Source organism: Pteronotus mesoamericanus, unplaced genomic scaffold, assembly GCF_021234165.1.
Source record: "Pteronotus mesoamericanus isolate MK-2021 breed Mesoamerican mustached bat unplaced genomic scaffold, CSHL_Meso_final scaffold_651, whole genome shotgun sequence".
Taxonomy (NCBI): Eukaryota; Metazoa; Chordata; class Mammalia; order Chiroptera; family Mormoopidae; genus Pteronotus; species Pteronotus mesoamericanus.
Genome location: NW_026555325.1, coordinates 27,621,168 through 27,645,424, shown reverse-complemented (window position 1 = coordinate 27,645,424; position 24,257 = coordinate 27,621,168). Strand labels below are relative to the sequence as shown.

Below are 24,257 nucleotides of genomic sequence, written 5' to 3'. Positions count from 1 at the left end.
AAGAAATTTTATGTAACAAGTAGCTACAAGCACAAGAACAGATACAAGGTACAAGAAATTTTATGTATGCTGCCCATGTATAATGTGGATCCTTATTTTTCCCTCAAAAATTTGGGCAAAATGTGTGCATTATACATGTCAAAACATGGTAGTTTGATATTAGGTAGCGTGAATCCTCCAACTTTTTCTTCTTTCTCAGGATCACTGTTGCTATGCGGGGCTTTTTGTAGTTCCATATAAACTTTTGAAATATTTATTCTAGTTCTGTGAAATATATCATTGGAATCTTGATTGGAATTGCATTCAATCTATAGATTGCTTTGGGGTACTATGGATATTTAATGATGTTAATTCTTCCTATCCATGAACACCATATGTGCTTCCACTTATTTGAATCTTCTTCAATTTCTTTCTTTGGTGTCTTATAAATTTTCCAAGAACAGGTCTCTTACATCCTTGGTTAGGTTTATTCCTACATATTTTATTGCTTTTGTAACAATTGAGAATGGGATTATTTTCTTAATTTCCCTTTCTGTTCATTATTGGCATATAAAAATGCAACTGATTTCTGGATATTAATTTTGTATCCTGCTACTTTGCTGAATTCATTTATCAGTTCTAGCAGTTTCTTGGTGGAATCTTTCGGGTTCTCTACTTATAATGTCATCAGCAAATAAAGACAGTTTTAATTCTTCCTTTCCAATTTGGATGTCTTTTATTTCTTCTTCTGGTCTGATCGCTGTGATTAGGACTTCCAGTATTATGTCAAATAGGAGAGGTGAAAGCAGACATCCCTGTCTTATTCCTGATCTTAAGAGGAACGCTGTAGTTTTTGCCCATTGAGTATGATGCTGGCAGTGGGTTTGTCATACATGGCCTTTATTATGTTCAGGCATGTTCCCTCTAATCCCACTTTGCTGAGAGTTTTTTATCATAAAACGGTGCTGGATTTTATCAAATGCTTTTCCTGCATCTATTGATATGATCGTGTGGTTTTTATCCTTCATTTTGTTTATGTGGTGAGTCACATTTATTGATTTGCAAATATTATACATATGTTCATCAGGGATATTGGCCTATAATTTTTTTTCCTGGTTTTGGAATTAGCATAATGCTGGCCTCTGAAAATGAGTTTTGGAGCCTTCCTTCCTCTTGAATTTTATGAAATAGTTTGAAAAGGAGAGGTATGAGTTCTTCTCAGAATGTTTGGTAAAATTCACCTGTGAAGCCATCTGAACCAGGGCTTTTGTTTGTTGGGAATTTTTTGATTACTGCTTCTATTTCACTAGGAGTAATCTGTCTATTCAGATTCTCTGACTCCTCCTGACTTAGTTTAGGAAGATTTTATGATTCCAGGAATATATCTACTTCATCCAGGTTGTCCAGTTTGTTAGCATATAGTTGTTCATAATATTTTCTTACAATCTTTTGTATTTCTTTGGTGTCAGTTATTTCTCCTCTTTCATTTCTGATTTTACTTATTTGGGTCCTGTCTCTTTTTGTCTTGATGAGTTTGGTTAAAGGTTTGTCAATTTTGTTTATCTTTTGCAAGAACCAGCTCTTGGATTCATTGACATTTTATATCCTTTCTCACACTCTCTTTTGTTTCTGTCTGCTCTGATCTTTATTATTTCCTTCCTTCTACTCACTTTGGGCTTTGCTTGTTGGTTTTATTTTTTCAATTTCTTTTAAGTGTAAAGTGAGATTGTTTGAGCTTTTTCTTGGTTTTTTCCGAGATGAGCCTATAATGCTATGAATTTCCCTTTTAGGATTGCCTTCTCTGTGTCCCACAGATTTGGATAGTCGTGTTCTCCTTTTCATTTGTTTCAAGGTATCTTCTGATTTCTTAGTTTATCTCATTGTTGACCTATTCATTGTTTAATAACATGTTATTTAGGTTCCACGTCTTTGTGTATTTTTAGTGTTCTCCTTGTGATTGATTCTAGTTTCATAGCACTGTGGTCAGAGAAGATGCTTGATATGATTTCCGTCTTGTTTAATTTATTGAGACTTGTTTTGTGTCCTAACACGTGGCCTGTCCTAGAAAACGTTCCAGGTGCACTTGAAAAGTATGTATATTCTGCTGTTTTGGGGTGACATGCATTAAATCCATTTGATGTAGTGTGCCATTTAAGGCCTCTATCTCCTTGCTCATTATCTCTCTGGGAGATATTTCCATTGAAGTCCGTGGCATGTTAAAATCCCTGACTATGACTATATTTCTGTCAGTCTCTCCCTTTATGTCCAACACTATTTGCTTCCCATATTATGTGCCCCTATGTTGGGTATATAAATGTTTACTAGGGTTATATCCTTCTGTTGGATTGTTCCCCTAACCACTATGTAGTGTCCTTCTTTGTACCTTACTATAGTTTTGGTTGTAAAGTAATTTTATCAAATATAAGTACTGCTACCCCAGCTTTTATTTTCTTTCCATTTGCATGAAGTATCTTTTTCTACTGCTTTATTTTGGTCTGTGTTTTTTAAAAAATTATAGTTTATTGACTATTCTATTATAGTTATCCTGAGTTTTTCCCTTTGCCCCCCCTCCACTCAGTACCCCCCACTCCCTCAGGCCGTCCCCCCACCATTGTTATGTCCATGGGTCATGCGTATAAGTTCTTTAGCTATTCCATTCCCTATACTGTATTTTACCTCCCCATGGCTATTTTATAACTACCTATTTGTACTTCTTAATCCCCTCACCTCCTCACTCATTCCCCGTGCACCCCCCCCCCCCCGCCCCATAAATCTAGCAACCTTCCAGACTCTTGCTTTTAAGAGTCTCTATTGTTAACCTTTGGCCTTCTGATAATGATGTCTTGGAGTGGGCCTCCTTGCATCCATCATAATTGGGATTCTCTGTACTTCCTGGATTTGCATGTCTTTTTCCTTCATGAAATTAGGGAAGTTTTCTTTCACTGTTTTTTCAAATACATTTCCAGTTTCTTGCTCTTTCTCTTCTCCTTCTGGCACCTCTGTGAGATGGATATTAGACTTCTTAAAGTTATCCCAGAGGCTGTTTATACTATCCTTATTTTTTTTGGATTCTTTTTTCTTCTTCTTGTTCCATGTGGTGGGGTTTTCCTTCTTTATGCTCCAAATTACTGATTTCATTCTTGGTTTCATCTCTTTTACTGTTGTTTCCCTCTAAATTGTTGTTTATTTTAATTAGGGTATCCTTCATTTCTGCCTGCGTCTTTTTTATGCTGCTCAGGTCCTCACTAAATTCCTTGAACATCCTTATGAACAGTGTTTTGAACTCTGCATCTGATAGATTGCTTATTTCCATTTCTTTTAGCTCTTTTTCTGGAGTTTTGATCTATTCTTTTCCATTTGGACCATGTTCTTTGTCTCTTCTTTTTGGCAGCCTCCTTGTGTTTGTTTCTATGTATTAGGTACAGTTGCTTTGACTCCATGTCTTGGTAGTGTGGCCTAATGTGGTAGGTGTCCTGTAGGGTCCAGTGGCGCAGCCTCCCATCACCCAAGCTGGGTGCTTGAGGTGTGCCCTTCATGTGGGCCGAGTACTCCCTCCTCTTGTAATTGAATCTTGGTTACTATTGGCAGATCAATGGGAAAGATTTAACCAGGCCAGTCAGCTGCAAGGACTGGCTATGACCACCTACCACCAACCTCCGCCCTCTGTGGAGGATCAGCTGTGCCAGGACAGGGTGGTGGTGCTCCTATTTGGTGTGCAGCTCACCACTGGGTGTGCTGATCCTGGTGTTTCCCCCACCAGCCCCCACCTGTGTTTTTTCCAGGGCACCCTGCCTGAGCTGTAAAGGTCAGCCCCCACCTGTGTTTTTTCCAGGGCACCCTGCCTGAGCTGTAAAGCAATCTGAGATGGCTGCTACTTGTGCTGGGCTTGGAGATTCCCAGTTGAAGCCACGTTGTGAGTCTTATCTAACTGCTACTAGGGTTCACTGTGGCTTATTTGATAGGATTTAGGACCCAAGCTGTGGCTTATTTGATAGGATTTAGGAGCCAAGACCAGCCATTCTTATGGAAAAGCAGCTTGGGTGGGCCCCATAAGTCTCTGTGCCTCTCCAAGGTGGGTCACATAGTGTTAGCCAGATTGATGGAGTCTCAGATAAGGCACCAACCTACCAGTTCTGTTGTGGGGAGGGCTCAGGAAAGGGACAATGGCCTCTACTCGCCCCGATATCAGGCATTTCAGTCTTTCCCTGGCCACTGGTGCCCGTCAAGCTACTACCCTGGTGCCGGAGCTCAGAGGTTGGTAGTCTGAGTAGGTGAGTCTGTGCGTGGGTTCCCCAAGAGGAACTGCTTAAAGGCTCAAGCAGCCTCCTCCACTGACTCAATCACTTCTGGTTTTTACAGCCAGAAGTTTTGGGGACTTATCTTCCTGATGCTGGAATCCTGGCCTGGGAAGCTTGCTGTGGGTCTGGGACTCCTCCTTCCCGGGGTACCACTCCCAAATTTTTATCCATGTGGGTGCGGGGCCAGCCCATTTTGCATCCCCACCCCTCCTACCAGTCTGGATGGACATGGTTTCTTAAATGCTATAGTTGTCAGACTTTATTCAACTCAGTTTTTGACGTTCCTGAGTGATGGTTGTTCTATATTTTAGATGTAATTTTGATATGGTTGTGTGAATAGGTGAGCCATATCTGCCTGTATTGCCATCTTGACCGAAAGGCTCTGTGTGTATCTTTATATCAGAGATGGCTCTCTTGGAGGCAGCATATATATGGGTGGTGTTTTCTCATCCATTCAGTTACCCTAAATTTTTTGGTTGGAGCATTTAATCATTTATAGTTAAGGTGATTATCGATAGATAGGTATTTAGTGCCATTTTATTGGTAGTCTATTTTCCTCTGTTTCTTTCTTTCCTTCTTAAAGCAAGCTCTTTAACATTTGTTGCAGTACTGGTTTGGTGTTAACAAAGTCCTTTAACTTTTTTTTGTCTGGGAAGCTCCTTATTTTCCTTTCAATTTGAAATGATAGCCTTGCTGGGTAAAATAGCTTGGTTGTAGGTCCTTGCTTTTCATCACCTTGAATATCTCACACCACTCCCCTCTAACCTAAGATGTTTCTGTTGAGAAGTAATATGCTGGTCTAATAGGTGCTCCTCTGTATGTAACTACCTGCTTTTCTTTTGCAGCTTTTAGGATTCTCTTCTTGTCCTTAAGCCTTGTCTTTTTCATTATGATGTGTCTCAGTGTATGCCCCTTCAGGTCCAACTTGTTAGGGACTCTCTGAGCTTCCTGGACTCTGTCTTTTTCCTTCACCAGATTAGGGAAGTTTTCAGTCATTATTTCTTCAAATACATTCTCAATCCCTTGTTCACTCTCCTCTCCTGCTGGTATTCCCATGATGCAGATGTTGTTACGCTTCATGTTTTCCAAAATATTTCTTAAGTTCTCCCCATTCTTTTTAAGTTCTTTTTTTTCTTTTTGCTGCTCTGCCTGGGTGTTTTTTCCTGTCTTGTCTTCCAAATCGTTGATTTGATCCTCTGTTTCATCTAACCTACCATTTATTCTGTCCAGTGTATTATTTATTTCAGATATTGCATTCTTTATTTTGACTGCTACTTTTTTTTATGGTTTTTGTCTTTTTTTCATGCTGTTGACTGTCCTTATTATCATTACTCTAAATTCTCTGTCTGATAAATTGCTTGCCTTCATTTCATCCAGTTCTTCTGGAGAATTCACTTGTTCTTTCATTTGGGATCTGTTTCTTTGTCTTCACATTTTGGCTGCTTCTTTGGATTTTCTGCCTTGCTCATTAAACTGGTCAGCGATATGGTCTTAAACTGTAATCAGCAGCCCTCTTAAGCACCACAGGGTAGAACAGAGTAATTCCTGCCAGTGGGGCTATTGCTTCCCCTCAGGCCGATGCCACTTGGAGAGGAGTGCTCTGCCTGAGAAAGATGCCTTCTGCAGTATGGGAATGACTCAGCACAGGGATCCTGGTGTCTGTCCCTTCACTTCCCTCCCCAGAGCCACCAACCCTAGACTCTCCACAAGCACCTCTAGTTCCATTCTGCCTTCCTTCTGCCAGAGTCCAGAGTAAGTGGCTGCAAATGAAATTTTGTGCATTGGCTTTTAAGAGGCTCTCTGTGTCTCCAGTAATTTCTCCCTGGCAGACAGAAATCCTGATTTTCAGAGCTGGATTTTTTGTGTTCATTCCCAGCTCTGGTGCTGTAGGCTGGTGAGTCCAGCTTGGAGTTTAGACCCTACACCTCTCATGGGGAACCCCCGGGCCACTGCAGTATCCCTCTGGAACTTCAGCTGCTGCCCATGGGAGGCCAGCCAGCCCTCTTGAGCCTCCTCCAAACTCCCTACCAGTCTTGTGTGGTGAAGTGGTTTCTTCCGTCTGTTCTTGGTTATAAGGCTTCTTTCCAGCTAGTGTTCAGTTAGCTATTCAGGATGACTTTTCTGCAGTGTAGTTGTAATTCGAGTTTGGTCCTGGAAGGAGGCTTGTATAGCTTCCACTTACTCCTTTGTCATCTTTGATCCTGTATGAAATAATCTAAAAAGCTTTTCTTGAAGCTGGATTTTTTTTTAACTCTTAAAATATATAACTTATAATGCCATTTTAATATTTTTTAAGGAAAATTTAGTAAACATTTTTAAAAATTTAGGCATTCTACTTGTTGGTATCCTTTTTACTATTGGAAGCCATTTAGTTTTGTAACTGCCTCGGTTCAGCCAATTCTCTTCTCTGTCTTTCCCTGTCTTAAGAAAGGAAATACTTGCCTCTCTCCTAGAGTAGCTGTGAAATAAGGAAATAGGTGCCTACAAATGTATGGTACTGTTATCCTTATTGACCTGCTATAGATAAAAGCTCTAAAGAATCATGTTGTCTAATATATGAGAAATGAGATTCAATGGTTTTAATATTGGATACAGTAAATGAACTAGACAATTTAAGAATATGCTTCAATAGGTGACACCCAACTCTCTTTACAAGAAACAGTGCTGATTTGTGAGGAAGGGGTAGCATTGGACCTAAAGGGCACCTAAAGGGCATCAACATGTGGACTGTTTTAAAGATCTGCTTACCTCTTTTTAAAAAATATATATATATTATTGATACGCTATTACAGTTGTCCCAATATTTCCCCCTTTGACTTCTCCACCTGGTACTCTCCTTCCATCCAGCAATCTCTCCTTTAGTTCATGTCCATGGGTCATGCATATAAGTTCTTCACCTTTTCTTTGGCCTTCAGTGTTCCCATGTAACATTCAGTATGAAGCAAAGTCATAGAGCACTGTTGGCTTAGATTGCTGTCTTTTTCCAAAGGCCACCGAGACAAATTGGGCAGGTTGTATACTGCACAAGGGTACTTGCCTAAGCAGGCAGGTGGGCAATAAATACAGTTTATGCTCTCTTGTTACTCACAAAAAGAAGAGTCAGCAAGCAAACTCCTGTTTTTTACCACAAGGCAAATAGATCTATGTTGTAAAATGCATTAGCTAGGGAAAAGTCTTTTATAAAGCTTTGTACTTTCTGCTGAAACACCTGGGTTTAAGACTTTGAAGTTGGCAGGGAAAATATTTTCCATAGTTGAATTGATAGGCTTGAGGATTTACCTTTTCATATATTTATATACCAGATATACAGGCATGGGCAAAAGTAGGCTTACAGTTGTGAGTATGCAAAACAGTTTATTCTTGTATTATTTTTATTAATTATTGTATTATTTTTCACATGAGTAACCATAAACCTACTTTTGCCTCACCCTGTATGGTCAACTAATATTTGATAAGGGAGCCCGGAACACTCTGTGGGGAGAGGATAGTTTGGATAGCCATATGCTGAAAAATGAAATTGGAACCTTATCTTAACCACTCACAAAAATGAACTCAAAATGGACAATAGTCTTAAACATAGTACTCCAAACCATAAAACTTCTAGAAGAAACCATAGGGAAAAAACTTTTTGACACAGGCCCTGGTAGCAATTTCTTGGATATGACACCAAAAAAGCACAAGCAACAAGAGCAAACATAAAGAAGTAGGACTATATCAAACTAAGAAGCTGCTGCACAGCAAAAGAAATAGTCAACAAAATGAATGGGAGAAATATTTGCAAACCATATATTTGATAAGGGGTTAATGCTAAAATATGTATCAAGAACTCGTAGAAATCAACAGCAAGAATACCCAGACAATCCAATTAAAAAATGATAGTTCCTCTGAATATTCAGGAGAACAGAATAAACAGTTTTCCAAAGAAGACAAGCAAATAGCCAACAGGTACATGAAAAAGTGCTCAAAATCACTAATCATCAGGCAAATGCAAATCAAACTGCAATAAGCTGTCAAGTCACATCTGTTACAGTGGCATCATCAGAAAGATGAGATACTAAGTTTCAGCAAGGGTGTGGAGAAAAGGGAACTCTTGTGTACTGTTGATGGGAATGTAAATTGATACAGCCTCTATGAAGCAGTATTAAGGTTTCTCAAAAAAATTAAAAATAGAAATACCATATGATACAGCAATCCCACTCTGGGTATATAGCAAAAAAAAAAAAAAAAAAAAAAATGAAAACAGGATACTAAATAGATAGCTGCACTCCTGTATTCATTGCAGCATTGTTTTTTAATTGAGTCTATTTGAGTAACATTGATTAATAACAATTTTCAGGTATAAAATTCTATAATACATCATTTGTATAATGCATTGTATATTCACCACCCCAAGTTCTAGTCTCCTTACATCACCATATATTTGATTCCCTTTATCCACTTCATCTTCCCCCCAGCCCCATTCCTTTTTAGTAACCACCATACTATTTTCTGTGCCTATGAGTTTGTTTTGTTCATTGCTTTCTGTTTTATATCCTACATATGAATGAAATCATGTGGTTTTTGTTCTTTTCTGATTTATTTCACTTAGTATGATACTCTCAAGATCCATCCATATTGTTGCAAATAACAATATTTCATAATTTTTTTATGGCTAAGTAGTATTCCATTACATATATTAATATAATTTTCTTTAATTTTTTTCCACAAACTTGCCTTTTTCTACCGATGCATTGTTATTGCTAGGATACTATTACAAAAAGTGTTAGAAGTAAGCTACACCTATAAAACTAGAAAAAAATATTCCCAACTGTTGTTTTTTGTGGTTTTGACTAGGAAAAAGTTATTACATTATGTGTTGGCGCTTTCTCTGTACCTGCTTTCTCACACCTCACTTTACAGATCATTTTTAGGAGCAATTTTAAATGCTCCCGCTACTGTTTCTTTGCTCTGTAACATTTTGCTACAGATCTTTGTCCCATGGGGAAGGTTTGTGGTGCAAAAGAAGAATAAAGTAGCACTTTGTTGCCACCACAGTGCTACCTGATTCTCTTTGAAGCCATAAATGAGCAGGCAGGCATAATTGTTGCCTGAATGAACAGCAAGTGCCGTTAAATTTCCTCTTGTATATAGACCAGAAATATTTTTAAGACCTAAAGATAAATACAAACAGTAGCATTTGGAGTATTTTACCAGTGCTGTTTTGATTAAGCCTTCTCTTCACTTGTCATCTTTCTCTAGAAATCATTTGGTGATCTTTCAAAAAGATTTGAAATAAAGCACCGCCTTCAGTGTAAAAATTTTACATGGTATCTGAACAATATTTACCCCGAAGCATATGTGCCAGACCTTAATCCTGTTATATCTGGATATGTGAGTATTTTTCTGTTCCTTTTTACTTCGTATATTCCTTATCACTAGCATCTATGTGGTTCAGGGAAAATGGTTGGAATACTTTCTGGTTGCTTTATTTAGGTATTTTACAGTATTATTATTTACACTACTTCTTGAAATCAGTTGAAGGAATATATAAGCCACATGGATTTTAAAAAATTATAACTTGAAAATTTTTCTTTAGATTAAAAGCTTTGGTCAGCCTTTATGTTTGGATGTTGGAGAAAATAATCAAGGAGGCAAGCCGTTAATTTTGTATACGTGTCATGGACTTGGGGGAAACCAGGTGAGCACTGCAGTAAAAATCCTCCCTCTCATTAGTACTTAAAAACGCAAGGAATTTGTCACATATTTTTCAGACGTCCTAAGTTAGTTTTATATTCAGGTAAACTGGTTGTGTGAAATGTTTTTAGATTGAGTTTGGCAATTAGTATTAAAGTTGTAAGGTGCTTTATATTGTTTTCACTCTGGTTGTGAAAACAATTTGAAGTTGCTTACCTATTCAGTAGAAAAGCAAATGAGAAAATGATAGACTAATGTCTTTTGAAATATAAAATTGGGATCTCTTATGTGGAATTTTGATACTGTGTGACTATTGGCATGGTGATTTTGCAAAATTATATTACATAAAAAGCTATATTTAACTAGACTCAGTTGCAAATTACATCATGGTAATACTGAAAGAACAGCATTATAAGTCATTTCGGCGGGCCATATTAAATGTTCTAAAAAGCACGTTCTTGATTCTCTTTGATGACATCTCTGCTTGTTACCACTTTTTGATTATTTTTACCAGTTCAGACTCAAATGTTAGTATTTGGCCTACTATGTGTAGAAAACATATTAAAATATTATTTTGAGTTTCTACCTTTCTTTCCTTGCCTTTTACGAGTGAAATTCCTGGCATGATTAGACACTTTCTTTCATTTATTAATTCAGCAAATTCATGAAGTGACCCCTGCATGTCAGGTACTCTGCCGGGTTTAAGCAATTTAGGTTCTAACTCCTTCAGGAAATCTAGTATTTCAAAACCAGCGGTTACAGTGAGGATAAGGCCAGGGATAAAGCGTTCCGAGTGCTCGGGGCGGGGTGGGGGGGGCGGGTGTGGAGGAGGGCATCTGCATTAGACGAGGTGCTCATGCATTCCTGGGAGGGAGATGGCATGGGAAACATTTTTGGAAAGTTGTGTAGGAGTTAGGGAGGTGGCTAGGGGGGATGAGAATGGAACGAGAAGACTGTGAAGAAAGGTGTACTAAGGAGAGGGACTGGTTTGTTCCCCTCATCACCCCGCCCCCATCCCAGGAACTGGAGGTATTTCGGTGTAGAGTCCCAGGAGTATATGGAATATTTTCACAATATTAAATACCACCATGTCATATTTTAACAGGATGGGACTTTGATTATATCATTTTTAAGAAAAAAGGGTCAATTTATCTCCTGGTCCCCGTTCTTCCATGTTTTTTCCTATCCCTTAGCCTCATCATAATCATTTCCAATCCTTACTCATCCAAGCCAACCGATCTTCTAAGGACAGATGATTAAGCCAGAGCTAATGAACAAAACATATTGCTGAATGGTTAATGTGTAATTGTGAAATGGGATGGAGATGCATACACACATGGGTGTGTGTGTGTGTGTGTGTGTGTGTGTGTGTGTGTATGTATGTGTATATATGTGTGTATGCATGTTTGTACATATTTTTAATATTTCCTGTCTATATATTTGAAAAAAAATCATTTATAAATAATTGCATTCTTTTGGAAATAACACTGGACTATGCTAATAAAAATTAGGCTTTGAGCAATGAGAAATATTTCCTCATTAGTAAAAATCTTATCATTTAATATAAAATACTTATAAATTTCTCTCATGCTTTCTCTAGCATTACATTTATTTTTATGACAAAAGATGAAGATACATTTACACATCATTTTATCTTTATACATTGTTCTTATCATTGCCATAAAGATGTTCTTCCAGTTTTGTCTCTGGAGAAATAATTCATATATTCTCCCAATGAATATTTGTATAGAGTATAATGTAACTTGTACTGTTATTGTAGTGAAAAAGACAAAGTCCCTGATCTGGCGGATCTAGAAGGAAAGGAAAAAAGTAATTATGTAATTTTGGGCATGAAGAAAAATGAAGCAGGAATGGGGACAATGAGTCTGTGTATTGGGGGGGTAATTTTCAAGGTACAGGAAGACCCGTTTGAGAAGGTTACCCTTAGAGTGGAGCCCTGAAGAAGTTGGAAGAGGAAGCGTTTTCCAGGGGGAGAGCCTCCTGGCAAAGGCAGCACAGGGCCAGAGGCCCAGTGGCAGGTACAGGAGCGTGTGGGAGCCGCTGTGGCCGGAGCAGAGGGCCCCGGGGAGTGGGGCATGCGGTCAGCAACACCAGTAAGGGTCCTGGCCCTTCTGTGGGCTTTGCAGGCCTTGTTAGGGAGCCTGGATTTGTTTCTGACGTGGCAGAAGCCATCTGAGGGTTTGGAGCAAGAGAATGATAATTTCTGGTTTATATTTAAAAAGATAACTCTGGCTTCTATCACCTTACACAGCCATCAATTTTATTTTGGTTTATTTCCTTTAAATTTATTTTCAATCAAGCCATGCATTGAAACTACTTTGTGAATTTTAGTTTTGAGTGCTAAACATTTTTGAGATGTTATCTAACTTAATCATTTCCTCATGCTCTTTTCTACTCTTTTAACCTGATAATGATTTTTTTATAACATAAATCTTCATTGTAGCCATATTTAAAATAAGTATTTTGATAATGTGACTAAATTGACAAATGTGCAATATAGTCTAAGTCATTATGGCTTTTTAACACAACATTTTGCTTTTTTCACTTTCTCTTCCATGGTATTTATTTTGGTTCTAAGTTATATTGTTCTCAGCTAGCTAATAATGTAATCTTTTTTGTTGTTGCCTAAATATCTTCAATCATTTTACATTCCTTATTAAACTGTCCCTTTTAATGATTTTCTAAAAAATAATAATGAATAAAGTAAAATACATGGGAGCCTTTCTTACCATCTTTGAAATCATAAGATTTATATTTCTTAAAAATATATAGCCAGAGTGCTGTTTTCATGACCAAAACCCATTTTCTTTCAATATTTCCATCTGAAGAACTATCAATTATAAAAATGACTGACATTATATTTGCAGAAGCAGGTAAATTAAGCATGAGACTAAGTCCAAGGGAACTCAAGATTAATTCAGCTAGTGTTTGTTGAGTGTCTACTGTAATGTACATAATGAGTTTAGAACAGTCTCTGCCTAGGACATAATAAGGGCTAAATAAATATTAGAGCTAAGACTAATTATTTTATTACTGAAAATCAATTAAATTCAGTTATTTAACTTTGATATGTCAACACTATGAAATCTTTGATTTGTGGTGAATGTTATTACTCGTTACATTGGCTGACTTTTTTCTGTGGTGAAGCCAGCTAGCTACATGCACAATTCCAACGGAATGCAGTAAAAGTTACCTCTGATGGACTATAGCATCTCCAAAAAGGGTGTAAGCTTGTGCTGTAGGACAAATTCAGGGAAAAATGAAGGTAATATTTGAACTGGCCTTTTGAAGAATAAAAAGAAGTTAGCTAGATAGAGAAGGATCCAGAAGGATATTCTAGGCGGAACCCAATAAAGCAAAGTCTCAGAGTTATAGATACACATGTTCTGCATGGTAGAATTTTGTGAAGGAGCATAAGATATAATTAGGGCAATAGTTGATAAAAGATTGAAAATGGAAGTTTTGTGCATCAATTAAAGAGTGTGGACTTAATTTTAGTAACAGAGTGACTCATTTTATCAGGGGAGGTAGGGGAGCAAATAAATGTTATAAAAGATGAACAGTGAATTGAAGCAGAGTGAGTTGCCATTTACTCAGGCAGCAGGAAGAATTGACATATAAGAGCAGAAACTGGAGGTAACTGGAGGTATTGCAGTAGGGACTTTGAGTACCTGAACAAAAGTGAGGATATGGGAGTAAGGATGGGTGGGATAGTAACATCTGAGAGGAAAATTCAGGAAGACTAAGGGACTGATTAATTGAACATATTGGGAGAAAGAAGCATCAATAATAGTAAGAAGAGCTTAAGATATATTGAATGCCTACCATGAACCAGTTGTTGTTGTGGTTTGCATATATTCACCCAATTCACCCTCGCAGGGGTGTCCAGGCCACGGGCTGCATACCCCCAGGATGACTATGAATGTAACCCAACACAAATTCATAAATTTACTTAAAACCTTTCTTTTGCTCATCAATTTTCATTAGTGTTTGTGTATTTAATGTGTGGCCCAAGAGAGTTCTTCCAGTGTGGCCCAGAGACGCCAAAGGGTTGGACACCCCTGCAAGGGGTAGGAACTGTTAAATTAACCATTTTACAGGCAAGAAAACTGAGGCATGGAAATTGCCCCCCCGCCACTTTTAAGCCTCACCTGAAGATATGTTTATTGATTTTAGAGAGAGAGGAAGTAGGAGACAGAGAGAGAAACATTGATCAATTGCCTCCTGTACGCAACCCCACCGAGGATTGAACCCTCAATCTACAGGATGACGCTCCAACCAAATGAACCACCCAGACAGGGCAAGATTATTCCTTTTAAATGGTCCTAGTTAAATAAAAATGACAGGAATTGAGTTGAGTAAGAGAGAAGGGCATCTGTGGAGAGGAAGAGGCAGTCACTATGCTTGCTAGAGCTCTTCAGGCCTTTTCCGTCGAGTGCCTGTCCTAGCCTCTATCCTACCTGACTTGCCATTTCTGATATGGGAAGACAATAACTTCTTAACTAAGTATTTATCTGTTGGTAATAGGCTGGACAAAGTTTATAGTATCTTCTCTCATAAAAACTCAGCTATGTTTCTGATACCAATTTTTACTCTTATTATTTTGTTGAGGTAGGCATGACATATTATTCAGTAAGTTGCTAATTTTTTTTTATTGAACTCTTATTTTGCAACTGAGCATATAGGGTGCTTTTATCAGTAACAGCATGCTTTCTTTCATAGTACTTTGAGTACTCTGCTCAACATGAAATTCGACATAACATCCAGAAGGAATTATGTCTCCATGCTTCTCAAGGTCTTGTTCAACTGAACACATGTACTTACAAAGGTCACAAGACAGTTGCCACTGGAGAACAGATATGGGAGATCCGAAAGGTACCTCAGTGCAATTAATTCACCCCTTTATGTAATTACTGTTTTGAATAGCTCTAATTGCTTACCTGGGAGAATTCATGAGACATATCTTATTACTGTTATTCATCAGAATTTCTCAACTTTTGTTAACTTAGTTATTGTTTGTCTACCTATGTGATAAAAGAGAATATATCTATGAACTAAAAACTCTTAGAAACAAAATAATTTGAAAGTTGCTTAGTTAAAGCATGGTTTATGAAGATCAACATGTCTGTGAATTATTAATAATTGTTGCCTGTATTTGTCTTGTTTAAGTTTCTTATAATGCTTCTCTTGGTAGACATTTTTTCTTGGCAGAGAGAAGAGAAAAATCATTATTTTTTTCTTACCCGAAGTGCTAAACTTTTTCCTTCCCTGTTTTAGTATTTTTGTGAATCTAGTGCTGGGAGAATATATAAAAGTTCTTTTCTGTTTTTAAAAACATAGTTTAGGGCTAGCTGGAACCTAGTAATTATTACCTGAAAATTGTTTTGTGCAATGCAAGAACACTATAAAACTGACTTTTATGATTTAATTTTTGAAAAGTTTGTCATTTTTTGGGAGAAATAGATAGACAAATGAAATGTTTAAAAACTTGATTGAGATCTTGCTCTGTATAGCTTTCTTCATTTATTTCATACCCTCTGCAGTGGATTAAATTGTGTTGTTTACACCAGGAACCTACTAGATTTTATCAAACATAATTGACCTTAGAAAGATAACCTAAGAATGGCGTATATTTGGTGTACAGGTCTCCCTTTAGCTTTAATCAGACCATAAATTTTTGTATTTATCAGTTAACCGTTAAGTCTTGAAACTTAATGTCTGTTGTCTTTCCTTTTATTCTAGGATCAACTGCTATATAATCCATTCTTAAAAATGTGCCTTTCAGCAGATGGGGAGCATCCAAGCTTGGTGTCATGCAATCCATCAGATCCACTCCAAAAATGGATTTTTAGCCAAAATGATTAAGTGTTCCTTAAAATTAAGGAGTTGAAAAAGGAGATATTTTTTCTCATAAAACTGTGACTAGGCATACACTGTAGTTTTGAAGATTATGCAGAAGCAGCTAATTGTAACTTATTCCAAGTGCATTTTTCTTATTTATATCTTAAAATATCTCTGTAGCATTGCTACAGAAATCCCTTGTTTCCATTTCAAAGCACAATGATTAATAATACCAAAGACTATTTTGAGATGTCCAGATATAGAGGAAGAGATGTTTACAGTATGATGAAAATAATTTTCCAAGTAAAGTGCTGTTTGTGTGTTTTGTACTATTGAGGATATGCATAGGTACATTCCTACACTTACAACTTAAAATATTACTTCTAGTTTTCGGGGGGAAGGGAGAAAGATTTGATACTGTATTTTTTTAACTACATAGAAATGGATCAATGAAGGGCAAACATTGGCTTTTGTATACAAACCAGGAAATTTTTATAGATCTAAAATTTATTACATGAAAATGCAGGTAAACTTTTTTTGCCTTTTGTTTACTTTTTTGTCAACATGGAATTAAATGAATAAACAAAAGACTATTTTTAACACATTAATTTCTTGGCAAATTTTAAGATATTTTTTAGTCTGAATCCCACTTGACTTGAAGCACTTAAGTCTTTCCTAAAAGCCTTTTCTTAACAATACTGTGTTTTCCCAAAGAAACTTTTAAAACGTTATAACTTACTATCTGTTGAAAAGATGTGTTTTTCCTTTCTGCTAGTCTTTTTTTCTTACCAAAATTTACTAATCTTGAATGTTTGTGAAATTGAATTTTAAATGCAGACTACTTGACTCATTTAAAGCTAAATTTTGTTACTGATTTAATTCAATTTGTTACTGTTCAATTAATAGATTGTAATGATTTTTATTTTTACCAAAAAACCCTTATTTCTCTCAATGTGGAAAACACAATAAAACAAATCCTTACAATTGTAACCATCAGATTTATGTATTTTTTTCTTTTGGATAAAATTGATATATAATTGATGATAGCGGGAGGGAAGCACGAATTTTGTATTCTGAATTTCTAAGCACTGATTGTAGAGCCATCAGATATTTCTTAGGGAAAATTCAAACATTTTATATACATGGCTTAAAAAATGAGGAATGGAGAAGATTCCATGTTAGGTGTTTAGAAAATTTTGTACTAATTTCTGATAACTTACCTTGAACATCAGATAGAGTAAATTTTTTTTAATATGATGCTTATTTAAGAGACTTAGTACTTTTTTCTTTTTGGCTATTTTATATGTAGATCTCTTGTATTCTTATTTAAGAAGTAAAATATGACTGACTTCATATTTTAAAGCCAGGAGAACTAAGTTGTCAAAAGAAAATGTTTACCATATGATTTTGCCTATAAGCGGAACCTAACCAACAATACAAAGATGCAAGGTAAATATGACCAGCAACACTGAAAGGAAAAGAAATCAACAGAGACAAGAGGGAAGGAGGGAGGGGGGGCAGGGAAAGGGAAGGGAAGGGGAAAGTCAAGGAACATATAGCAAGGACTCATGGACAAAACCAAAGGGGAAGAGTTAAGGGAGGGAAGGAGGGAGGGGGCAAGGGAAAGTGGTAGGGGAGAGGCAGAGACAAATGTATTTAAAAAGTAAATAAATAAATAAATAATGAAAAAATGTTTAAATTATTGGTCCCATTTTCTCATTATTTGTAACTTTGAAGTTGCAATTTTAAAACCCTGCATTCTTTAATTTATTATAATGCCAACTTTTAAATGAAGTACCATTTATTGCATGTCTAACTTTGTGACAAGTTATGGTAGGCAGAGTAGGACACTGCCTTTGAGCTTAGGTCTTGTGGAACAGGAAGAAAGACAAATAATGTTGAAGTAGTATAATGAGTGACATTATGATATATTTTATGATGCAGATGACAGCTCATTATTCATATTTGAAATTTCTTTAATAAGTAAAGACATTTCTTTATTACTATAGTACCACTTACATGTCCAGCTTCTGCTTCTCAGTTTGTTACTCTAGAGCAGTGATTTGTAACCAGTGCGTCGCAAGAATTTTTAGAACACCCAGTACCTGACTATTTAATTGGGGCACTGACCTCTTTTCCCTTAGATTGTCAAATAAAAAATTGACAACAGCCAACACAACAATGACCATCCAGTGTGAATGAATCAAAATTAAACCTATTTTTGTCAGATCAGCAAAACATATAATTTTTGGTGTGCCACAGAATTTTAGTAATCAGTTTATTATGCCATGAGATGAAAAAGGTTGAAAATCACTGGTCTAGAGTGAACATCCAGGAGGAAATATTGCTCTTAGAATTTATTATATCTCAAAATAAAAAACCAAAATAAAACAAAAATTCTCAGATAATTTATAAATGAGCACAAGTAAAACACATTAAAAAAGAAAACATCTGAGTGCCCCCCATGTTTTAGTTATGTGTTGTCAAGAGCCAACCGAAGTCTGTTCAGGTTAATTAGGTTGATTATACAATGGCTGTGTTAAATGCATTGAAAGGGAGAGTTCTTACCTGATTTGGGAGGCTTAGGCTGTTGCTCAGGTGTCTGAAGGGATTTGCCTTTTGGGTCAGGTAGTATCTTTTAAAAGTCTGAGTTTTGAAACAATGCTAAGAGGAAGTTATTTATGAAGCTCCTGGCTGATACCCACTTGAGATATTTGAATGTACTCAAGTGTGAAATTGTGGAACTTGCTCAATTTAAAGCTACCATGGCAAATGCTGCAGAAGACCTGACATGTTGCCTTTTTTCTAGAGCACCAAGTCCCAAGAGTGCCTGCTTGGTAACCTACACTGCCAGGCCTGCTAGGATCGACCCGATGGGTAGGCTCATGGAAAACTGGCACATGACCACACAATCTAACTAAATACTATGTGAATCCTAAAAATATCAGAGCAAACGGTAGGGGAACTACTACTGAGAAAACAAGGATGAATGCTTTGGGAAAACTAGAAAAATATCAAATTATTTTTTAAAATGTGGCTAAGTTCTATGTGGATGAGGATCATAAAAATAGGGAAAACAAAAATCTAGGAAGATTCTGCGCTCAAATTGCTTCACAATAAGCTTTAAAGAAAGGAAAGCAAGGTATTTTTAGATGATGCATTTTTAGTGTGGTTTGTGCAGGAAAGATGTTGCACAATTCCCAAAAGCCTATTTACACTCAACTTAAAGGCCGTGGGCCCTAAAATGGAATATTTGTGAAGGGATTAATATACGTACAAATGTAGGAGTGTGGATGTGTTTTAAATGTATTTTCATTTTTATGGTGTTTTATTTTAAATACCCTTCTTAAATCATCATTTAACTATCAACCTCATTGTGTCAAAGAGGATTTTTTTTTCTTCCATGCATATAGTCAATATTACTCTCCAATCTTCAGCAACTCTAGTTTTCAACAATATTTAGGAGATATCCTTTTGTTTTTGTGATGGTAGTAGGCATCAGGAACTAACAATACACAAAACGGCCTCTGTCTTCAAGAATTTTACAGTCTAGACTATGGGGTCATCAATGAAGTATCATAATGACACAATTTTGAAGAGAAACAGTCCATGATGGAGTCAACACATTCAGCCTCTGGTGAGTCCACTGCCAGAAGCTAGAGGAGAAAACAGAGGAGCCCCGTAACTATAGTAATGCTTCTCAGACTTTATTCTGCACACCTGGGAATCTTATTAAAATGCAGGTTCTGATTTATTAAGTCTGGGGTACAATCTATGATTCTGTATTTCTAATAAGTTCTTAGATGATGCCAAGACCACTGGTCCTGGAACAGCACTTTAGTAGAAAGGCTGCCCATTGAACCGATGCCTAGGGTTCTTGGAGACTCCATGGCAATTTCCACCATGCTTCACATCTCTGATTACTTCCGGAACCACAGTCGATATTTTCTATTGTCCATTATTGAATAATATTATGGTTCCCTGGTAACTCCTACATCCTTTGTATATCCCTAATTTGGTCAATTCCTCTACCCCACCCCCAATCACTTACTCTGACAGCTTCTACTCCTGTTCTTTGATCAAAAAATTTCCTTATATCAGTAATCTGGTCTCTGAAAGTCCTTTTTATCATCTTGTCTTAACAGAAACTAGACAACTATGGATACCCCTTTTTATTCCACTGAGGGCTACTGTTTTTGTTTCCTAGCATTCCACTTGCACTGTAAGTGAGGGTTTGGCATATGTGTGTTCATCAAAAATGTCCCATGAAGCCCTCATCACATAGATGCATTATCATCCATCCCTCCTTGCTGCTATCTGCTATAAATCTATAGATAATTTCTTTCAGTTAATTCCCTTCATTCATTGAATACTTTAGTTCTTATTCGGCTTTCTTTCTTTATACCTCTACCTTGGTCATCTTCCTGTATGACTTCACTATCCATGCAGGTGCCTCCAGCATCCTGGGATGTCATTGTTTGATCCCTGTTTTTATCATAACTAGTGACCATCTCTTGTCAGGTTAATCACTCATGAACTCTCTGACTACCATCTCCTGTCCTCCTCACTCATTTATACTATTTATTCCTCTTAAAAAATAAAATATAAATAAAAAAACTTTCCCCACCTCTTTGAGACCACCAAACAATTGATCTTATTCCTTATTCGCTATCTCCTTTAGTTCACACTTGTCTCCTGATACAGAATGGTTTCAATATTTCATCATTATAACAGTTCTCTACCACTCTCAATTTGCTGTCCTTTTCTCATGGTTCTGGAGAAATCCTTTTACCCATCCCTCTCCCATGCTGGGTCTCCAGTCTTGTGGATTCTATGTCTTGCCTTTTCTTGGTTTACTTCCTCTATTTGGAGTACACCATGCCATAACTTTTGGGGAAAGGGCTCAGGATTTATACATCTTTTGAGACCTTTGTATCTAAAAATTCCTTTCTTCCATTCTCACAGTTAATAGGTTAACTGAATATAGATTTCTTCATTGGAAATCATTTTTATTAGTATTTTGGAGGGGTTTTTCTGTTTTCTTCTAAATTCTAGTGTCAAAGAGTTCAATGCAAAATTCTGGATCCTTTGTGAGTAGCCATATCTTTTTTCTCTCTGAACACATAAATCTCCTGTTTGTCCCAGTGTTCTGAAACTTCACAGCATTATTGGTATATGTTTTGCTGTTTTCTAAGTACACATCTTTCAATTCTGAGAAACTTTCCAAATATTTATTAATTTTATTTCATATTCTCAGTTTCTTCCTAGAATTGATACCATGCCAGACTCCAAATATATTGCTACTTGAATGTATTTGGAAGGGCACTTTTCTCACCTACATTCTACCTCTTTGCCTATCCTATTTTCTAAGAGATATTCTTCTAAGGGGTGTTATAGGATGTATTTTTCTAAGCTGTCTATTGAGTTTTTAAAAAATTTCTGTCGTTTGTAATTTCCAAGAGCACATTCACTGAATGCTTCTTGTATACCATTCTGTTAATTTAAGAGTTTCATATTTCTTTTATAATTTTAAGGATATTAATGGTGGTTTTAAATTAAGTTTTCATCTACTGGTATGGAATCCTATTTGTTTTACTCTGCATTTCACAGGGGATACTTCAATGTCTGGTGATTCCTAATTGTTTGTCTTTGACAGAGGAACACTGAATGCTTACTGGAAAGCTCTGTAGTGTGGGGAGGGCTTGTTGACTGTGGTCTTTCCTGTAGAATGGCCTGATTGGCACCCTTGTACTGGGACACAAAATGACTGCTTAGATTCCCAGAGAAGAATCTTCTAGTCACCTTCCATGAGGGTGTGAACTTGATTGCTATTGAGGAAAAAGGGCTGGGGATGTGTTATCAGTATGAGACTCCTGTCTTCAACTGTTGACGATGTTCTCGGGTCTAGAAACTCTCTTTGTTTTACCCTCTCCAATGAGTGAATCTCTACGCAACTTGGGTGTGAGAGAGGATCGAGGAGTCTGTTGAGTAAACAGATTTTTAGCCAGTCCTACTCTTCTTCAACTCAGGGACACCTAGTACCATGAGTTCTTGATGCTTCCAGTGGCTGTGCAGTGCAAAATGGATCACTGCTCTGCTTTCTTCACTGTTAGATTTAAATTAACCTTCCTTCATTCTGTTGACACTCTTTACTAATTGATTTACTTTCCAAATTCCAAAATTTTGCCACCAAATCTCTCCTACTCTTTCTCCATGTGGGCTTATGGCTTTTTCTGTTTACATTTACTGTCATTTACATGGGATTTTGGAAGGGACCAGAAGAAAATGAGGGTAGAATCTGGTATTCATGGAAAACCTCCATTCATTCTTCAGTGACTTCCAGTCTATCTTCTGTCACTAACAACTTCCAAGTTGCCAAATCCAGTATTCCTTTTTTTGTCCTCTTATATCTAAGCTCTGCAGCATTTGAAATAATTGACTGCAACCTTATTTAAATATTTTGAAGCTTTCTCCTGGGGCTTCTATGACATTACAAGCTTCTATCTCTAGGCCCACTGCTCTTCTCCAAACCATCATATCTTACATGCACTAAGATGATCTCTTAACTGATTTTCCTGGTTTTTGGTCATTTCTCTAGGTGATTTTTTTTTGAAGCAACTGAAGTTAGATTAATAAATAAAAAACACATTGCTCCATTGCTTTTGTCATCTTCCATAGGCTTCCAGTTGTTTTTAGAATACAATCCATGCCCCACACTACAGCCTAGAAGACCCTTGGTGACCCGGTCTTTGTCTTTTTCTCCTGCCCCATCTATGACCACTTTTTCTCTGCCTCACTGTGCTCCCTCCACAGCAGTTGTCCTTTCTCTTTGTCTCATGTCAAGATTGCTCTTGCTTCAGGGCCTATGTTTTTCTTGTCTGGATGCTCTTCATTGCCTGACATGTGTTTCAGGTCTCAGCTCAAATAACATTCTCAGAAGAGACCACCCTTTGCAAAGCAACTCAGTCACTACTACATCACCCTGTTTATTTCCTGTATTACATTTACCTGGAAGTATTATTTTTTTTTAAGTGTGAATTTGTCTTTGCCTCCATTAAAATGTCAACTTCAAAAGGGAAAGGTAAGAAACAGCAAAATCTATGTCACATTACAATTTAGGTAATTCAGTATGTCTGCAAAAAACAACTGTGTTTTTATGAAGAATATTTATATTAAACACAGAATGAATGCCATTTTGGAAGTTACTATGAGCATAGGAATGGAGGATAAAAAGGCAAAAAATAAAAAATAAAACAGAAAAGGATTCTTCTTGGACTGATGAAGATAGATCTGATAGACTCAAATTTTTACAAATCTTGATAGGAAAAATTATCTGAGTCTATACATTATTTCTTCAAAAGATATTTTAGAGAGAGTATAGATTTATTTTAAAAAATCCTTTAGTATAAAAATAATGGAACCAAAAAATAAATTCTAATTCACATAGCAAAGGTCAAATCTATGAAACTCCTTACCTAAAGAATTTTTTAAAGTATATTTTATTGATTATGTTATTACAGTTGTTCCAATTTTTCCCTCTATGCCCCCCTTCTGCTGGGTACCCTCCTCCCCTCCAGCAATCCCCCACTTAGTTTCTGTCCATGGGTCATGCATGTAAGTTCTTTGGCTTCTCCATTTCCTATACTGTGTTTTAAATCGCCTGTTTATTTTTCTATTTCATTCCTACAAATTATGCTTCTTATTCCTTGTACTTTCTCTTCATTCTCTCCCCTCCCCCTCCCCGCCTATAACCTTCCATGGGATCTCCATCTCTATGATTCTGTTCCTGTTCTAGTTGTTTGATTAGTTTTTCTTGTTGCCTTTTTAACATTTATTAGTTTTGATCTTTTTTTGCTTAAATAAGTCCCTTTAACATTTCAGGTAGCAATGACTTGGTGATGATAAACTCCTTTAACTTTACCTTGTCTGGGAAGCACTTTATCTGCTCTCCCATTCTAAATGATAGCTTTGCTGGATAGAGTAATCTAGGTTGTAGATCCTTGCTTTTCATCACTTTGAATACTTCTTGCCAATTTCTTCTTGCTTGCAAAGTTGCCTTTGAGAAATCAGCTGATAGTCTATGGGAATTCCTTTGTAGATAACTCTCTGCTTTTCTCTTGCTGCTTTTAAGATTCTCACTTTGTCTTTAAGCTTTGGCATTTTAATTATTAAGTGTTTTGGTGTGGTCCTCTTTGGGCCCAACTTTTTTGGGACTCTGTGCTTCCTGGATTTGTATGTCTATTTTCTACACCAAATTAGGAAAGTTTCTTTCACTATTTTTTCAAATAAGTTTTCAGTTGCTTGCTCTTCCTCTTCTCCTGCTAGCATCCCTATGATTTGGATGTTGGCATGTATGGAGATGTCCCAGAGACTCTTTAGACTCTCCTCATTTTTTAAAAAAATTCTTTTTTCTTCCAGCAGTTTAGATTGAATGCTTTTTTTCTT

At 36.8% G+C, this 24,257-nt stretch overlaps 1 protein-coding gene across 1 annotated transcript in view; it reads left to right on the top strand.

Moving 5' to 3' along the window:
• The window catches only part of GALNT3 (polypeptide N-acetylgalactosaminyltransferase 3), a 58,969-nt gene extending 42,723 nt beyond the window's left edge, over window positions 1-16,246 (top strand). The window contains exons 8-11 of the mRNA XM_054562417.1: window positions 9,516-9,647; window positions 9,853-9,954; window positions 14,694-14,846; window positions 15,714-16,246. Coding sequence (XP_054418392.1) covers window positions 9,516-9,647; window positions 9,853-9,954; window positions 14,694-14,846; window positions 15,714-15,836 — 510 coding nt within the window. The 3' untranslated portion in view covers window positions 15,837-16,246. The remainder of the gene's footprint in view (window positions 1-9,515; window positions 9,648-9,852; window positions 9,955-14,693; window positions 14,847-15,713) is intronic.
• Window positions 16,247-24,257: the final 8,011 nt, after the last annotated feature.